General features: G+C 46.4%; 1 protein-coding gene across 1 annotated transcript in view; it reads left to right on the forward strand.

Annotated features, from left to right (window-relative positions):
- The window catches only part of LOC133341907 (deleted in malignant brain tumors 1 protein-like), a 49,763-nt gene that overhangs the window by 14,806 nt on the left and 16,029 nt on the right, over window positions 1-18,928 (forward strand). The window contains exons 9-25 of the mRNA XM_061550733.1: window positions 3,376-3,396; window positions 3,825-4,136; window positions 4,523-4,546; window positions 5,565-5,618; window positions 7,254-7,274; window positions 8,271-8,582; window positions 9,932-9,973; window positions 11,768-11,884; window positions 12,377-12,424; window positions 12,620-12,736; window positions 13,027-13,044; window positions 13,875-13,991; window positions 14,159-14,176; window positions 16,553-16,669; window positions 17,053-17,070; window positions 17,901-18,017; window positions 18,401-18,418. Coding sequence (XP_061406717.1) covers window positions 3,376-3,396; window positions 3,825-4,136; window positions 4,523-4,546; window positions 5,565-5,618; window positions 7,254-7,274; window positions 8,271-8,582; window positions 9,932-9,973; window positions 11,768-11,884; window positions 12,377-12,424; window positions 12,620-12,736; window positions 13,027-13,044; window positions 13,875-13,991; window positions 14,159-14,176; window positions 16,553-16,669; window positions 17,053-17,070; window positions 17,901-18,017; window positions 18,401-18,418 — 1,491 coding nt within the window. The remainder of the gene's footprint in view (window positions 1-3,375; window positions 3,397-3,824; window positions 4,137-4,522; window positions 4,547-5,564; window positions 5,619-7,253; window positions 7,275-8,270; window positions 8,583-9,931; window positions 9,974-11,767; window positions 11,885-12,376; window positions 12,425-12,619; window positions 12,737-13,026; window positions 13,045-13,874; window positions 13,992-14,158; window positions 14,177-16,552; window positions 16,670-17,052; window positions 17,071-17,900; window positions 18,018-18,400; window positions 18,419-18,928) is intronic.

Raw genomic sequence — 18,928 nt, forward strand, 5'->3', positions numbered from 1 at the left:
AATTAACAGTTCTATAATTCAAACAAAACTACAAACAAGTGCTAAGACATATAGACAGAACTGAAGATATCTATAAAGAATAGTGACTTTACCGAAAGACCCAAAGAGGTATAATCGTACAAATATCAAGAAGATCATTTCCAGCCGTGACTCAGAGACTCCGCGGAGTAAGACTCCGGGTTCCTCCTCGTTCGTCCGACGAAACGGACGAGCGGCCTTCAGCAGGCTCTTCAACCTGGTGGTGGTGGTGGATCTGCTGGTCCGTGCGTTGTGGGGATTCGACGCCACAATAATGGGAGCAGCCACGGAGTGACGGCGCTCCGCCAGGAGGGTTTTGGTTCGGGGGACAGCGAGCAACATTGAGGGATGAGGACCTTTAAAGTCCATGCGGGGGGGGGGGGGGGGGGCGGGGAGGGGCGGGATGGCCAGATGTGGAAGCCCATGGGTGAGAGCATGATGAGTTTAACGTCTCGACGTTCTGCGCGGCATTGTCCACGCGTAATGCCATCGTGATACCAAATGTACACATTCAGTGTCTATTTCGCGATGGTTTAGTTGTTACTTATGTATGTTGAACTTCTCGCGCAACGTATGTTGCCAACCGTGATAATCGGAAGTGTGGGGTGAGTCCGGGGGGGGGGGGGGGGGAGGTAGTCTGGGGTGGGTCTGGGTTTGGGGTCAGGGTTAGGGGTCGGAGTTAGGGGGACAGAGTTAGGGGTTAGACTTTGGTTGTATTTTCTTCGGCTGGCCATCGCGACCGATGAGTAAAATTCACGTGAACCTGCTTTATTGCATGCACTGTCATTGGTAAACTTTGATTTTTACTTTTATCTCTTCCCAATGGCTTCACCATCATTGTCTGGACTGGACCTGACAGCTGTGTCCGGTGAGATATAAAATCATCGAACCTATTTCCACCACACCAGCTACACCACGATTCGTGGACATGCGCTCAACCTGTCAATCCTCTGGCAGGATCAGGACCCCCCTCCCCCTTCGGTGTCTATTTCGTGATGTTTAGTTGCACGTCTATATGTTGAACTTCTTGCGCACTGTACATAGCCAACCGTGCTAATCGGAGGTGTGAGGTGGGTCTGGGGGGGGGGGGGGGGGGTCCAGGGAGGAGTGCTGATTGAGTCAGGGTTCGGGGTTCGGGGTCAGGGGTCAGGGTTCTGGGTTAGGGTTGGGTTGTGTTTATTGTCTTCTTCGGCCATCGCGACCGATGAGTAAAATTCACGTGGACCTGCTTTCTTCCATGCACTGTCATTGGTAAACTTTGATTTTTACTTTTATCTCTTCCCAATGGCTTCACCATCATTGCCTGGACTGGACCTGACAGATGGGCCCGGTGAGATCTAAAATCATCGAACCTATTTCCACCACACCAGCTACACCACGATTCGTGGGCATGCGCTCACCTTATCTGTCAATCCTTTGGCAGGAAAGGGCCTTCTCACGCCGTACAGGTCTTGGGGGTTATTTGGCCATACTTCACCATGCTGGTCAGTGTAGGTAGTTGACGGCAAGGAGCATAGGACATAGAAGTAGTTGAAGCACAGTCTGTTGTTTTATAACGCGGTTGTTGCGTTCCTGAAGAACACCGCATTATGGAAAAATCGCGTTATAATAAACAATATATCATATAGGGGGTAAAGCACAGTCCGCGACAACGCGTGAGGTGCGTACGCAGGCTGAGCAAAGACCGAGGCGCGTGGGTCGCATCTAGACGCATCCAGCAGCATCCCGATGCCTCGTGTGATGATGCTCCGCTAAGGCAGCCGTACGACCGCTTATTCGTTCCGTTCACTCGATCGCGTTATATCCAAATTGCAGCCGCGATGTAAAAAATGCGTTCCCTAACACATTAATCGCGTTGCGTCCAATTTCGCGTTGTGAAAACACGTGCCGTTAATAGGACAGCAGACCGTACATCAGTGGGTCTTGCCACATTGCCCTCTGTGTTCACGACTTCGCGCAGCTGCACGGACACCGATGAAAACCTCGCGTCCGTCACGGTCACCCATCGGAGCACTGTGCAGGCTCGAACCGTCTTAGCTTTCGAGATGTGATGAGATCGGGTGACTTTGTCACGGGAATACTAGAACATACATAGCAGTAATGCACAGAAGCACCAGTGCATGCAGTAGTCTATACCTGCTTAAGTTTGTAATTGATATTAATATTTACAATAGAATGAATGGTGTACCCATCCCGTGCCCTGCGTTCCATCATGATGTGTAGGGAACCTAAAATTATGTTTATCATACGGTGAGATATCGTTTATCATATAGTGAGATTATCAATTTGAAAGAGACTTTATAAAACTGAGTTTATTATTAATACTGTAAAAACGTGGTGCAGCGGAGGCCAGATGTTAACTACCTCGTCTGGTATACAGGAGGTCGTAGGTGCGATCCCGACCCTGACGCCTGCTGTACATTTGGAGTTTGCATGTTTTCCCAGTGGTTGCGTGGATTTCCCTCCACATTTAGAAACGTGCTTATAGAGTATTTTCCTACTATGAATGTCCACGTGATGAGCCACTTGTGTTGAGCTATCCTTTGTGGCCAGGTTGCTTCTGAAAAAAAGCTGCATAGCTCTGTGGGCCCTCACCTGGTTAAATAAAGTGAAAAATAGCACGATAAATATATTATTACATGAACAAAAACTGCGAATGAATTAATCACAACTTTTATGAATTTCTCTCGTTCGCATGGCAACCTTGTCGTCTGCAGTCGTGCCAACATCGGGTAAGGGCTCTCATCATTTCTCCCGTGGGTAGTGTTGCACCGCCGTGCTGCCAACGCCTACGATTCATCAGTGATGTTTGGGTCGGATGGCGTGAAGGAAAATGCTGTGTCGTGCACCCTCCATCCACCCGACACGGTCAACGATTAGCGCTGTCATCACGTGATGAGCAAACGTGGCCAATGTTGTTGCTGCAAACAACGTGTCACAATTTTGGTGCAGACTTTTCACCGGCACTTACAACCAGCATTTGCTAGAAATCTGCAAAACACCTAGTTTGTAATATGGGAAAATGCTATTGTATAGGCTATTTGTAAAAAATAAAATCGACTTATATTGTTCATATTGGAAAGTATTATGTGACAAATTCTAAGTGTCATTCCACCTTTGTATAATTTGACAAAGAATGGTTCAGCCTTTGTCAAATTATACGATGGGACTAATTTACGTGTTGGTGGAAAGTGAGGGAAAACAACAGCAAAATTGTTGATATAAAAAAAAATGTTTTACAATATTTTTGCAAAAAAGATAACCATGAAAGCATTTTAAGTGTGTGCGGTGTCTCTCTGTTCAAAACAACTGACTCTCTGATGTCTTTTTCTGTCTCCTTGAAATGTCCGCGTTCAGAACCAGCCACTACTACCGCCGGTGAGTACTGCGTGACGCGTTGCTGCTTGCACGTTGAACTTCCTTCGCACCGCACACGGCGCTGCGTGCACGCCACCACGGGGGCTTCCTGCCGAACCTGCGCGGAGATGACTGCTCTTTGCTAGGCGCAAGACGTCGCACCCTTCATGTTTGACGATAAACTCTGACGCCTTAAAGCGAGCGCATGTCAGCACACGCTCGCTATCCTCACAGCTCCGACTAGCACGTGTGAAAGAAGAAGAACACACAGCGTGCCCCCTCCGTAACAAACAACTGGAGTCGCGTGACGCAAAAGAGAATCTCTTTGGCCAAGGCTCCTCCTTTGCCTTTCGACCAAGGAAAGCCGCCGTGACTTCGTAGCTCCGAAGCAACAACAACAACAACAAAAGCGAGCCGGCCTACGACTGTTTCCGTCGTTATCGTTGCAGATTTTTCCCTTCGCCTGGCTGGAGGCGGCACATGCCACGGGCGGGTGGAGGTGTTCTACGAGGGCACGTGGGGCACCGTGTGCGGCGACATCTGGGACCTGCAGCACGCCGGCGTCGTGTGCCAGCAGCTGGGCTGCGGCTCCGCCTATATGGCCCCGAGGAACGCGCGCTTCGGACCGGGCAGCGGCCAGATCTGGTTGGACGACGTCCGTTGCTCCGGCACGGAGTCGCGGCTCTCCGAGTGCCAGCACCTTTCCTGGGGGTATCACAACTGCGTCCACGGAGAGGACGCCTCCGTCGTCTGTTCTTCGGGTGATCTGTTCGAACGTTTCACGTGCGCGCTCGGAGAGGGGGCGTGGGGGCGGGGGGAAATAATAAAAATGGCGATTGCAGCGTGCTCGCTTGGCCAATCCGTGCGTTTGGCGTCGAGTGGGAGGAATCGACAGAGAATGCAGAGAAAACACTCGGCGTGTTTGTACAAAACATCGCAACGTGTTCACATAGGATGTAATTGAAAGTAATGTTGGGGGGCGGTTGTGACACCCGATATTTATTTGAACACCTTTCATTGTGTGACTGGCGTTGGCTTTAATCGACCAACGTGCTCTGCTTTGTGAAGTGTGTGGATCTGTCATTAGTTGGGCAAAAGTGTTGAAGCATGACATTAATTTTAACAAGTATTTTTTTTCTCCTTTCAGACTGGTGGGCTATCCCTACTTTCGGTAAGACTATTTTGTAAATTTCTAGTTATTTGTATATACAAATACGAACGTTTACATGTGCTGATTAATGTTAAAGATGTATCCTGCCATGACGTGGTGCAATGGGCCATGGCACGATACTATTAAATAAAAAAAATCGTGAGTTCAGATCCCAGTTAGGTGTAGCCTCCAGCCTTCTTCCGTCGAAATCCATTCCGTGCATTATACACAAAGTGAGTCTGAGACTGTGTTTCCCCCCCCCCCCCAGCTGCTGAATGCTGTTCTGGAGCATTTAACAGTACGAACGCCATACAAATGTTAATCGGTACCAGGGTGGATGACAATAACCGTGGTTTAAGAACCCTTAGCTCCCAACGCGAACAGTTCAGACTCATTATGTGGCCATATCTAATGAAGGTGAAGTCATTAAAAATAATTTAAATGTATAAAGCACCCTTAAAACAATCGTTCTCAGGGCGCTATTACTAGTCATACAACATCAACCGCCATTCGCCACTAAGTGGCCGTGACATCACCACGGCGCCTGTGCCAGGCTACGTGCACTTCGAATGCCCGCTGGCAGGCGGTCACGGGACAGACCCACACGCACATGAACTCTGTGTATTCGTGGAAGTTAGGTGACGTAAAATTAGACTCGAATAGATTAGGTGTAAGAAGTGGAAACAAATAAGATATAATCAATAACAGGTGACACAAACGTGGCTGGAATCTGCACCTGGAAGCATCGAGCTCTTCTTAGGCAAGCTTAATGTAGTCATAAGAAAAGAACAATGAAAAAAAAATGTTTTTAAAGGTTTAATTTGCACATAAATGGAGACGGTCCATTGCCCAACAGGTCACCTACTTTATATTCATCCTTTGAAGGCCTCACACAGTGTTGTTGACGAACACGTTGAGTTGTTACTGGTGGTGTTATTGTTGGCTGTGCTTGTGCACCATCGCCACCAAATAATTTGTTTGACTAATCATCTGTTGCTTGTGTTCCTCTCTCAAATGTCGTCTTCATCAACTGGAGCAGACCCGACAACCTTACCTAGTAAGAGGCCCTTTCATGTTCCTTCTCTTTGCCCGGGCACGCACAAAACAATAAAATCACAGAGGCCATGGGCAAACAATAGCCTGCATTTGCTGGAATCGTGTAACAGTGTCTCAACATTTGTGAAGCAAACAGAGTGTCTTACGCTATTTTCCATAACTGTGTAATGACGACTTGACACACTTCTCTTGAGATGGCACTTTATTGAAGACGCGTTCACTTGACATCAGGCGGAGACCCCAGTGCAACAGCCCCGATTCTCCCGCGCATCTCCCTTTTATACCAACTCGAGGCCACGCCCCCTTTCTCGATCATTCTCGCGGAATCTGGCCGCTCGCTCCACCGGCAAACTCCACTGTCCTCTTCCGTCACCTGACCACGCTCCCTTCTCCAACATTCCCGTAGCCACCAGTCCCTTCACACACTCACAACTGATAACCCTGTCATTACCTCCCGTAGCCATTACTGTATTCGCACTGTAGGCTGACTCCCTTGTCATTGCCTCCCGTAGCCACTAGTCTATTTACACTGCAGGCTGACTCCCCTGTCATTACCTCCCGTAGCCACTAGTCTATTCACACTGCAGGCTGACTCCTCTGTCATTACCTCCCGTAGCCACTAGTCTATTCACACTGCAGGCTGACTCCCCTGTCATTACCTCCCGTAGCCACTAGTCTATTTACACTGCAGGCTGACTCCCCTGTCATTACCTCCCGTAGCCACTAGTCTATTCACACTGCAGGCTGACTCCCCTGTCATTACCTCCCGTGACCACTAGTCCCCTCTCACCGCATGCAGGCTCGATTGTCATTGCAACTGCATAATCACGCGTGAAGTTTGCAGAACATTCATTCGTAATCATTATCATGATCGGCACTGTACAGTTATCTGTTGAAAATGAACATAATGTTGATCATGTTTTTTGTTTTATTTTTATCAACATGTGACTTTAAACTTACGAAGCTACGAGAACTGGTAACGTGGAACACAACGCTACTTTTTTTTTCTTTAAAAACGCACCGTGAAACTCTCGGCGATATATATCTGTTGTTTTCAGTATTGTTTTGTGAGAATTTTGCCTTAAGATTAGCTAAGCATCCTTAACTCTGTCGCCTTTGCAAATACTATCATTGCATGACACTAACATTTAACAAATACATATTTAAAACGTACACCATGAATCTGCTTACATATTCATAGAAACCAACTTTCCACTGACTTCCAGTTGTAAAAATTACCCAATCATCAAATGACAGCAACATTTTTTACATGTTTAGCTCAACAACATGTGTTTGTATCTCTGTGCTTCAACGTTGTTTTGCGTAATAGAGGTTCTTGGGTTAGAAAGTGTAAATATATAAATGTGTCGCTAAACCCGCCACCCCCCGACACAGCCAATTAGTAAGGTTTGTCACGTAAACAGAACGTGCCAATCTGTTACTAGTACAGCACACACCGGTGTGTTGGAGAGTAAACTCACAACATTTAGAATTCGAGTAACAAAGTTTCGCCTGTAGTTACGACTAGCATCACATTTATATTAACGCGATTTAATCCAAAAACCTCTTATGGATAATATTGGTTGCGAAAGCCTTGGACGTGCCACATTTTTTTATTTAAAATAACGTTTGTGCTTCTTTCTCCTAAACTTTCCTGCTTCATCATCTAAAGAGGAACCCACCACTGCCATTGGTAAGTGCCCTTTACCCTCGTGCGTTCATCACTTGCAGTGACGGTTATCACTGTTAACGAGGAGCTTCGTGAATAATCCAACACTCTCCGCCGCATCGTGAGTTGAGTTCTTTGCTCAACAACGTGCAGTTAAAGAAATATTGCAACCATTCTTTCTTGACGACTAAACTCACTTTTATTGAGCAGCGAGCTCATTTTTAGAGGTGACTGGGCCACACATTATAGCTCATGGAAGTGGATTATGTTTCACCTTCATATGTGGGATTTTACAGTGGCAGCCAATTAAATTTAAACGCACGTTTCTAAACGTGGAGGGAAAAACCAGAGAGAAATCCATGCGACCACGGAGAGAGAGATCATGCGATCTCTAAACATACAGGCATCATGGTCTGCGGATGCTCGCCCGGCCTACAGGGAGATGTCAGTGAGCGATTGTCTTTGGGCAAGAGGAGCAGCTGAGTTGCAAGGGCACAATTCATACTTCACCTGGAATTTTCATTCAGAAGCAGAAGAGAATAAATCCCCTCCTTTGAACTATTGACCATTATGCAAAAATATACGGAATTGATTTCTAACGCAGCGTACTGCGTGATCTAGGCATTTTTTGACATTCGGCTACAATAATAAGCACTGCGTGTGCGTGTATAATTTGATGTAAATCATTACGTCGCTGATTTTGACTTAAACGCATGCACCATATCCCAATGTATTTGGAAAATTATATAATTCACTCTCAGTACCGTAAATATACATGTGTATCTCATCATAAGCAGAATTATAGATTTTCTTTGGCGTGGGAAAACTTACTCGTCTTCATTAACTATATCGATTTCGCAAAACATGATTCCGTAAAATCAACCACCACATGACATGGAAACACGAATCATAAACTCAAATCATTTACGGTGGACACTTGGCCAGGAACCACCCAGCCAAGCTGCACCACGTCATCGCTCCCCCTCCTCACAGATTTTCTCACCTTTGCATTAGGATCAGATTTCCCGATCCGCCTGGCTGGAGGAAGCGCGTGCCAGGGCCGCGTGGAGGTGTTCTACAGCGGTTCGTGGGGCACGGTGTGCGACGATATTTGGGAGCTAGCTCACGCCCAGATCGTGTGCCGTCAGCTGGGCTGTGGGCCTGCCCAGGCTGCCCTGCAAAGCGCCTACTTCGGGCAGGGCAGCGGTAACATCTGGCTGGACGACGTCCAGTGCTCTGGCTACGAGCCCCGGCTATCCGAATGTGGCCACCCTCCGTTTGGCATTCACAACTGCGGCCACAACGAAGATGCCTCGGTCATCTGCTCAGAAGGTTGCATTTTTTGTCTGCTCGAGTTTATCGCCGTGATTTTGTCCGTGCGCGTATATGTATGCCGTGTGTGGAAACGCGATGCGCGACGCAATTGGTAATTCCAAACGCTCCGCCTTAAAAGGTGAATGTTTGCAAAATAAGTATTTTGTATTTTCTTTGCAAGAGTTGGATGCATTGAGACGCATCGCGTTCAAGCTGCACGCACACCCGTGCAAATTATGGCCTTGTTAACGCATTCACCCAGGTGGAAATATATTCGTATATACTGTACTAGCTTTACTACCCGGCTTCGCCCGGGACTTGGATTCTTGTCTTGGATTAATACACAGCCTCCGCGGGGGGGGGGGGGGGGGGGGATGCGTGACGTCAGCAGGCACACTGCGTGACGCTACCGCATGCGGGTGACATCACAGATGTGAAGTCAATTTTTATACTTTTTGCATTGTGTACAGTTTAGAAGATACCCACATGCCACATTTCAAGTGTGTTGCATGTCGGGAAGTATGCTAAACATTTCGAACAGACACACATATTCACAAATGTCCCTTTTATATATATAGATATGTTCAGGGAATAAAATATAAGATAATAAATTGTATCACAATCAGCAGTGTAAGATTTCGCAGAGGCATCCTGTTAACCTATGAATTGCAAAAATGTTATCAGTGCAAAGGAAATTTGAGACAATGTGAGATAAAAAAAACTAGTGAGAATGGGCTTACATTTTTTTTATATTGTAAAAACACCATACCACAGATGCAGAGTTTGAGGTGTGGGTTTTAAATTGGAAAGCCTTGACATGCTAGGCCATCCACCCAGATACTACGTCTCACATAAGTCTCACGACGTAGTATCTGGAAACAGTACCATAAGAAAGTCCAACTCCATTGGATACCGTGTGTCATTACACGGATTTTGATTATTTTAAATGCTTTCAATGCTGAGAGGAGATCGACAGACGTCAGCTCCTCGTGGGATTTTTCCGAACCCAGTGTCTGCGTTATTACTTGAGGTGTGTGGGTACATTTTAAAGAAAGTCATCCCCATCACTTCACAAAACATTTCCTGTAACGATATCAAATGATCTGTATATAACTGCTACCGAGGGGTAGATTTTTGCGTGACAATTGCACGCTATTTTAACATCGTAATATTGATGCACTCACGCACTATTATTAAACTACTGTCCACTGCAGCGTATTCCATTTCGTAAACGTGAATATATTCGATCGGGCAGAAGTTAACGTTTGTTAAAAATGTTCATTGGTTCTGTTTCCACAGAAAAGAAAAATGGCTGCGCAGTTGCTCACCGTGTGTGTTGTGCGATTGTTTCTCTCGCGTGTCTGCAGCTTCTACGCCTGCAACAGAACCACCTACACCTACCCACTTCAGTAAGAGTCATGAAACCCATTTGCTTTAGAACTGTGCCTCCACCAGAGGTGGGACAAAGTCATTGTTATGCAAGTCCAAGTCGAGTCTGAAGTCATCAAATTCATGACTCGAGTCTGACTCGAGTCCAAGTCACATGACTCGAGTCCACACCTCTGGCCTCCACACAAGTAAACACTCTCAGTGCCCATAGTAAAGTAGGCCAATGTTGATCGGACAATAGCATCGCTTCATAACAACACCATTAAAAAAAATCCACTGTGCATTTTGGATTTGCATCACCACATCGCGCACAATTCGTGATGTTCGAATGATCGGACAATAACGGCAGTGAGTCCCTTCCAGGGCTCACACTGCCCACAGACAACTTTTGTGTTGAGGGAAACCAAGGCAATGGACAACTCCACCCATGTATGTCCACTTGCAGGCCGCGGGCCTTCTTTCAAGTTGTTTGGCTAATGCCCGGCTCTCTGACAACAACAACAACCGCCATTTGCCATTAAGTGGCGATGACATCATCACGGTTCTTGTGTCAGGCTCTGTGCACTTTAAGGCCACGCGAAGTCTCAAACGCCCACGGCAGGAAGGTCACGAGACAGACCCAGGTGCCATGGGTTGACTGAGATGACTGTCAGATGCATACATTTGTAGTGACATCGTTGGATGTCACTGTGTGAGGCCGGCGTGGGAGAGACACTGCGTGCGATTTATTGACATCGCGGACACCACTTGAATGTGGATGCAGCACCGGCCCTAGCGGGGCTGCGTGGGCGCTGACTGACAGTGATGGATAGCACCACGCTCGGCGTGCAGTGCCGGCCCCTACAGGATAGGGTGCAAGAGTGCCGGCCATGGAATAGGGTTACAAGGGGCCATGGCACTCTGGTTGACCCCGGAGGACACGTGACCGGTGGTGTCTACACGGGGGCCTCCAAAAGGGGGCTAAGGGTGATCACGTGTTCAGGTCGAGATCCTGCTCGACGATTCTAGAAGGTGGTCGTGGCTAAGGGTGGAGCGAGCCCCGCCACACAGGATATAAGCCGGGACCCCAGAGGGACCGGCTGCTGTTGTTATCCTGAAGGAATTTACGTTCTACATCCAAGAAGAGTTTTCAACACGTGGACCTGGACCCAAGTTGTGGTCCTGTCCGTCGTAGCTAGTTACTGTGTGATTAGTGTAGTTAGCCTGGTGGTCACCACCATAGGTTGTATAGTGTTTAACCAGTGTTGGTGTTAAATAAATGTGTTGCCTCTAAAGAGTGTGTCTGCGACTCCGTTTGAGCCCACTACACATTAACCCACACATAACTCCTTACCCAAATACTTGTCTCCTAACACTAATACTCTCTACTCTTCTAATTGAAAAGTCATCTTGTGCCAGGGCAGGGACAGCTGCCACTGGGGGTGCCCTTTCTGATGCGTTAGTTACTACTTGAGCACACCGGTTGTGAGATGGAGAGTAAATCCACAGAATTTACTGTTGAGTACGACATTTCGCTGGTGATTACAACAACCAGCTTAATCAGGCCAGTTTCCAGAATTGTGTTTTGTTCACGTGACAAACCTTACTCATTGGCTGTGTTGGGTGATGGTAGACTAACAACACATTTATACTTACACGATCTATCCCAAATGCCTTTGTCATGAATATTGGTCGCGAAAAGCCTACGTGTTAAATTGGCGAATATAAGTTTAAGGGGTATACAATCTTGAAAATGTTAGAAGCTTGATTATATTACAATGTGAATGACAAATGCGAGGACACTATGACCGAACAAAATCTACATGTCTCTGCAGGGGCATGCCTGTCTCGCCCGTGTCAACATGGGGGCACCTGCGTGGAGGAGAATGTCCACCCCTATTACTCCTGCAACTGCATCCCATTCACATACGGCGAAAACTGTGAATATCAAGGTGAGTGGACTGCGTTGCGTGTGTGCGTGTCCGGGTGCAGAAATGAAAGTGCTGTATGCCAAGTATTTTTCTCTCTCACAACTACAAGAACAAGAAAAAGCACCGCGACAATTTAAAATCGAATACAGAGGCTGTGATTGGTGCGTTGGCGGATATATTTTAGCGACAATTTTGTTCTAGAAAATATTCCTTTGTCTCCACCACTAAACAACAGAAAAATCTCAAAGGCAATGGGTTTCGGTTATTTTATGTCACAGGACGAATCTGCATGAAGTTAGAATGTGGACCAGAGCAACTTTTTGTTGAAAACAAGTGTTACAGTTCTGCAACAGTCTTCTGCCTGGTCATCCATTTTTCACGGAATCTTAACATCTACAATGAGACGGAAGCAACTTTGACGTCGTAGGATGGATGCATGGCTGAATAATAACGATGATGATGAAATGGACATCCTTTTTAATTACTGCCGTGTGTCTATATTTGTGTCCATAGCAACTCCACGACCATCGCCTGGAACGGTGAGCCCTACTCCCCCTGCCGGTAAGTGTCTCTTCTCCCTCTCTGTTACTTGCACCTAGACGCCTGCCTCGTTCCAATTCTGCTGCCACTGCCGTTGTTTGAGTGCAGCTGGTGTAGACCTTTAGAATCGTGAACAGACCAAACACAATCACCAAGGGCGGCCTTACCGCGCAATGCTGGCTACACGGTTCTGTAATGACGTCTCTCTTGCTGCAGCTGGCTGCCAGTCCAACCCATGTCTCAACGGAGGGACTTGCGACGATAGCTTGTACTACCCCAACTACTGGTGCGCTTGCATCTCGCCGTGGTCGGGCAGCAACTGCGACTACTATGGTGAGTTCCTCGTTGACGAGTGTGTCGCTGCAGTAGCGCACGTTTAATGAGTGTATTCCGATAGATGTCACGGCTTAATCAGTAAAATGCAATAGATGTCACAGTTTGATCAGTAAAATGTAATAGATTTCACGGTTTTATCAGTAAAATGCAACAGATTTCACGGTTTGATCAGTAAAATGCAATAGATGTCACTGTTTGATCAGTAAAATGCAACAGATGTCACATTTTGATCTGTAATAATGCGTTTTGTCTTTTTCAACTGGCTTCATCCTAATTACTTGGAGCAGTTCCTACACCTTCCCCTGGTGAGCAGAACATATCTACTATTGCCCGGCCTCACCCTCGCTCTGTTAGACTTGGATGCTTTCCATAGATTTATTTGTAATCTGGAAGAATCACACTTTTCTGATGCAATACACCTCTTGTGTGTGAGCTGATAAGATTTTCTGAACCAGTCCTGTGACTCCCCGAGGTCGCCTCAGCCTCAAATGAGTACCTAGTGTGGTGTTTAAACATCGCCACTAGAGAGACAAAGACGGTCAGGCCTGGTGCTGGCCACCTACTCCATCGTGTACAGGGCTGCTCTTCATAGGTGCTCGCTCATAGCACTTGCCCCAAAAGTCGGTTAAGGCTCTATGGGGGATCTTTGTCTTTGCTGATAGGTGCCTTGTTTCACTCGCTAAGATGTATTGTACGCCGCTTAAGCGGTGTGCTTCCGCTAAGTTCTCCCCACCTGAAGAAAGACGCTTGTGTTGCACCCGAAACGTCGTGATTTAATTTATTTAAATTTTTTACCTACGTGACTTTACCGAATAAAACAAAAAGTATGAATCCTTGCAGTCACGAAAACTTCAAATCTAGAATGTATTGTATAGTCATCTAGTGTTGGTTGATGTGGTCCTATATGATTACTTGGTTCATTGGTATAAACAGGTACAGGGACAATGGAAATGATAGATAGACACAAATATTGTTGAGGGCCTTGTGCACGTTGTACTCAGGTCACTCTTGCACGGTCGGGACTCTGCTGGTCTCTCCAACTCTCTCCGGGTTTAACCAAAACAAAACGTGACTTGATTTGCATAAAAGCGACACACCGATCATGCACCCTTCCCTTTAATGCCTCTTGCTGCAGCTGGCTGCCAGTCCAACCCATGTCTCAACGGAGGGACTTGCGACGATAGCTTGTACTACCCCAACTACTGGTGCGCTTGCATCTCGCCGTGGTCGGGCAGCAACTGCGACTACTATGGTGAGTCCCCCGTTGACGAGTGTGTCGCTGCAGTAGCGCACGTTTGATTATTCAAATGCAATAAATGTCACGGGTTGAGCTGTAAAATGCAATAAATGTCACGGTTTAACCACAAATAATTAACTTTTGTCTTTTTCAATGGACTTCATCTTAATTACCTGGACCAGTTCCTACGCCTCCCCCTGGTGAGTAGAACATATCTACTATTGCCCGGCCTCACCCTCGCTCTGTTAGACTTGGATGCTTTCCATTGATTTCTTTGTAATCTGGAAGAATCACACTTTTATGATGAAATACACCTCTTGTGTGTGAGCTGATAAAATTATCTGAACCAGTCCTGGGACTCCCTGAGGTCGACTCAGCCTCAAATAAGTACCTAGTGTGGTGTTTAAACATCGCCACTTGGGAGACAAAGACGGTCAGGCGTGATGCTGGCCACCCACTCCCTTGTGTACAGGGCTGCCCTTCATAGGTGCTCACTCATAGCACTTGCCCCAAAAGTCTGTCATGGCTCTATGGGGGATCTTTGTCTTTGCTGATAAGTGCCTTGTTTCACTCGCTAAGATGTATAGTCATCTGGTGTTGATTGATGTGGTCCTAAATGATTACTTGGTGAGGTGTGGTCGTGATCTATTTCCGGCTCTTTATCCGCTGCTTGGATGCCACACGCAAACAGATAACTCACTCGGCTTGGAGCAGAAGTTGTTAGCAAGTGTTTATGAAGGCCAGCATGGAACTTGATGGTGCCCATGATTAAATCGCACCTCACTGGGTACTCACTTGAGCGCACGTCAACCAACACGACGTCACACGGAGAGACTGAGGCAGTCACAAGGAGATACCATTAGATACGTAGAGAAATTCACACAAAGAGTGAAACATAAGGAAAGAGAGACACACGGAGAGACCCATGGAGAAATGCAGAGAGGAACGGTGAGGGGCAGACACTGAGCGACAGACAGAGAAAGGTGATACAAGTAGCATCAGGAGACACATTTACCGTATCGACAGGTACAGAGACAGTGTAAATTATAAATAGACAAAAAATATCGTTGAGGGGCTTGTGCTTGTTGTACCCAGGTCACTCTTGCACGGTCGAGACTCTGCTGGTCTCTCTCGAGCTCTCGCCGGGTTAAACAAAACTTGACTTGACTTACGTACAAGCCGCACACCGGTCGTGCGTATCCCTGGCACACTTCCCTTTAATGCCTCTTGCTGCAAAAAGTACGCGTTCATCCCTTGGTATTACCGCTGTCAGTAAGGAGGATCCTCACTTTCAAAAGGGAGATGCATCAGAGTGTGAAAGACAAAGCAGCATTAACCCCCAGGCGCGAGGCGCGGTAAAGTTGTGTTCCTCTGCAGGCGCATGGCCTGTCTCACCCGTGCCAAAATGGCGGCAACCTGCGTGGGTCGACATGGCTACCCCTATTACACCTGCAACTGCATCCGGTCCACATCTGGTGAAAACTGTGAATTACTCTTTGGTTCTTTCGGTAAAGTCACGTAGAAAGGAAATAGATTAAATAATAGGATACGACGTTTCGATTGCAACACAAGCAATCGTCATCAGGTACGAATGAATGAGAAAACAAACCTAGTAAACTGAGAAATATAATGCAATACAACACAGAGAGTCGGCTAACATAACAGTCAACACCCTACCTGGTTGATTACGTTCTTCCAAAGATTACTAAATTTGAGAGAGAGACAAAACACAGACACGGAGACACATACACAGACACATACGCAGAGATAGACACACACAGAGACACACAGAGAATATCAAGGTGAGTGGACCGCATTGTGTGTGCGCGTGTGTGTCCAGGTGCAGAAATGAAATTTAGATCACAACGGCAAAGGTCTCCCGTATTGCTGTTTGCCAAGTATATATTTCTCACAACTACAACAACAACAAAAAGCACCGCTACAGTTTCAAATCAAATACGGAGGCTTTGATTGGTACTTTGGCGGATATATATTAGCGACAATTGTTTGTTGAAAATATTCCGACGTCTCCACGACTAAAGATGGGAAAAATTTCCAAGGCAATGGGTTCTTTTATGTCACGGGACGAATCTGCATGAAGTTAGAATGTGGACCAGGACGGTTTTGGAGCAATTTTTTGTTGAAAAAGAAGTGTTACAGTTCTGTAACAGTCTCCTGCCTAGTCATAAATTCTTCAAAGAGTCTTAACATCTACGTAGAATGAGACGGAAGCAACTTTGACGTCGTAGGATGGATGCATGGATGAATAATAACGATGATGATGAAATTGACATCCTTTTTAATTACTGCAGTGTGTCTGTATAATTGTGTCCATAGTAACTCCACAACCACGTCCTCGAGAAGTGAGCCCTACTCCCCCTGCCGGTGTCACTTCTCTCTCTCTGTTACTTGCACCTAGACGCCTGCCTCGTTCCGATTCTGCTGCCACTGCCGTTGTTTGAGTGCAGCTGGTGTAGACCTTTAGAATCGTGAACAGACCAAACACAATCACCAAGGGCGGCCTTACCGCGCAATGCTGGCTACACGGTTCTGTAATGACGTCTCTCTTGCTGCAGCTGGCTGCCAGTCCAACCCATGTCTCAACGGAGGGACTTGCGACGATAGGTTGTACTACCCCAACTACTGGTGCGCTTGCATCTCGCCGTGGTCGGGCAGCAACTGCGACTACTACGGTGAGTCCCCCGTTGACGAGTGTGTCGCTGCAGTAGCACACGTTTAATGAGTGAAATCCGATAGATGTCACGGCTTAATCAGTAAAATGCAATAGATGTCACAGTTTGATCAGTAAAATGTAATAGATATCACGGTTTGATCAGTAAAATGCAACAGATTTCACGGTTTGATCTGTAAAATGCAATAGATGTCACGGTTTTATCAGTAAAATGCAACAGATGTCACGGTTTGATCAGTAAAATGCAACAGATTTCACGGTTTGATCAGTAAAATGCAATAGATGTCACGGTTTGATCAGTAAAATGCAACAGATGTCACAGTTTGATCTGTAATAATGCCCTTTGTCTTTTTCAACTGGCTTCATCTTAATTACCTGGAGCAGTTCCTACACCTTCCCCTGGTGAGTAGAACATATCTACTATTGCCCGGCCTCACCCTCGCTCTGTTAGACTTGGATGCTTTCCATTGATTTCTTTGTAATCTGGAAGAATCACACTTTTCTGATGAAATACACCTCTTGTGTGTGAGCTGATAAGATTTTCTGAACCAGTCCTGTGACTCCCCGAGGTCGACTCAGCCTCAAATAAGTACCTAGTGTGGTGTTTAAACATCGCCACTTGGGAGACAAAGACGGTCAGGTCTGGTGCTGGCCACCCACTCCCTCGTGTACAGGGTTGCCCTTCATAGGTGCTCGCTCATAGCACTTGCCCCAAAAGTCTGTTAAGGCTCTATGGGGGATCTTTGTCTTTGCTGATAGGTGCCTTGTTTCACTCGCTAAGATGTATTGTACACCGCTTAAGCGGTGTGCTTCCGCTAAGTTGTCCCCACCTGAAGAAGGATGCTTGTGTTGCACCCGAAACGTCGTGATTTAATTTATTTAAATTTTTTACCTACGTGACTTTACCGAATAAAACAAAAAGTATGAATCCTTGCAGTCACGAAAACTTCAAATCTAGAATGTATTGTATAGTCATCTAGTGTTGGTTGATGTGGTCCTATATGATTACTTGGTTCATTGGTATAAACAGGTACAGGGACAATAGAAATGATAGATAGACACAAATATTGTTTAGGGCCTTGTGCACGTTGTACCCAGGTCACTCTTGCACGGTCGGGACTCTGCTGGTCTCTCCAACTCTCTCCGGGTTTAACCAAAACAAAACGTGACTTGATTTGCGTAAAAGCGACACACCGATCATGCACCCTTCCCTTTAATGCCTCTTGCTGCAGCTGGCTGCCAGTCCAACCCATGTCTCAACGGAGGGACTTGCGACGATAGCTTGTTCTACCCCAACTACTGGTGCGCTTGCATCTCGCCGTGGTCGGGCAGCAACTGCGACTACTATGGTGAGTCCCCCGTTGATGAGTGTGTCGCTGCAGTAGCGCACGTTTAATGAATGAAATCCGATAGATGTCACGGCTTAATCAGTAAAATGCAATAGATGTCACAGTTTGATCAGTAAAATGTAATAGATATCACGGTTTGATCAATAAAATGCAACAGATTTCACGGTTTGATCTGTAAAATGCAATAGATGTCACGGTTTTATCAGTAAAATGCAACAGATTTCACGGCTTGAACAGTAAAATGCAACAGATTTCACGGTTTGATCAGTAAAATGCAATAGATGTCACGGTTTGATCAGTAAAATGCAACAGATGTCACAGTTTGATCTGTAATAATGCCCTTTGTCTTTTTCAACTGGCTTCATCTTAATTACCTGGAGCAGTTCCTACACCTTCCCCTGGTGAGCAGAACATATCTACTATTGCCCGGCCTCACCCTCGCTCTGTTAAACTTGGATGCTTTCCATTGATTTCTTTGTAATCTGGAAGAATCACACTTTTCTGATGAAATACACCTCTTGTGTGTGAGCTGATAAGATTATCTGAACCAGTCCTGTGACTCCCCGAGGTCGACTCAGCCTCAAATAAGTACCTAGTGTGGTGTTTAAACATCGCCACTTGGGAGACAAAGACGGTCAGGTCTGGTACTGGCCACCCACTCCCTCGTGTACAGGGCTGCCCTTCATAGGTGCTCGCTCATAGCACTTGCCCCAAAAGTCTGTTAAGGCTCTATGGGGGATCTTTGTCTTTGCTGATAGGTGCCTTGTTTCACTCGCTAAGATGTATTGTACACCGCTTAAGCGGTGTGCTTCCGCTAAGTTGTCCCCACCTGAAGAAGGATGCTTGTGTTGCACCCGAAACGTCGTGATTTAATTTATTTAAATTTTTTACCTACGTGACTTTACCGAATA

This window comes from Lethenteron reissneri, chromosome 2 (genome assembly GCF_015708825.2).
Source record: "Lethenteron reissneri isolate LAM-NWPU_2019-01 chromosome 2, ASM1570882v1, whole genome shotgun sequence".
Taxonomy (NCBI): domain Eukaryota; kingdom Metazoa; phylum Chordata; class Hyperoartia; order Petromyzontiformes; family Petromyzontidae; genus Lethenteron; species Lethenteron reissneri.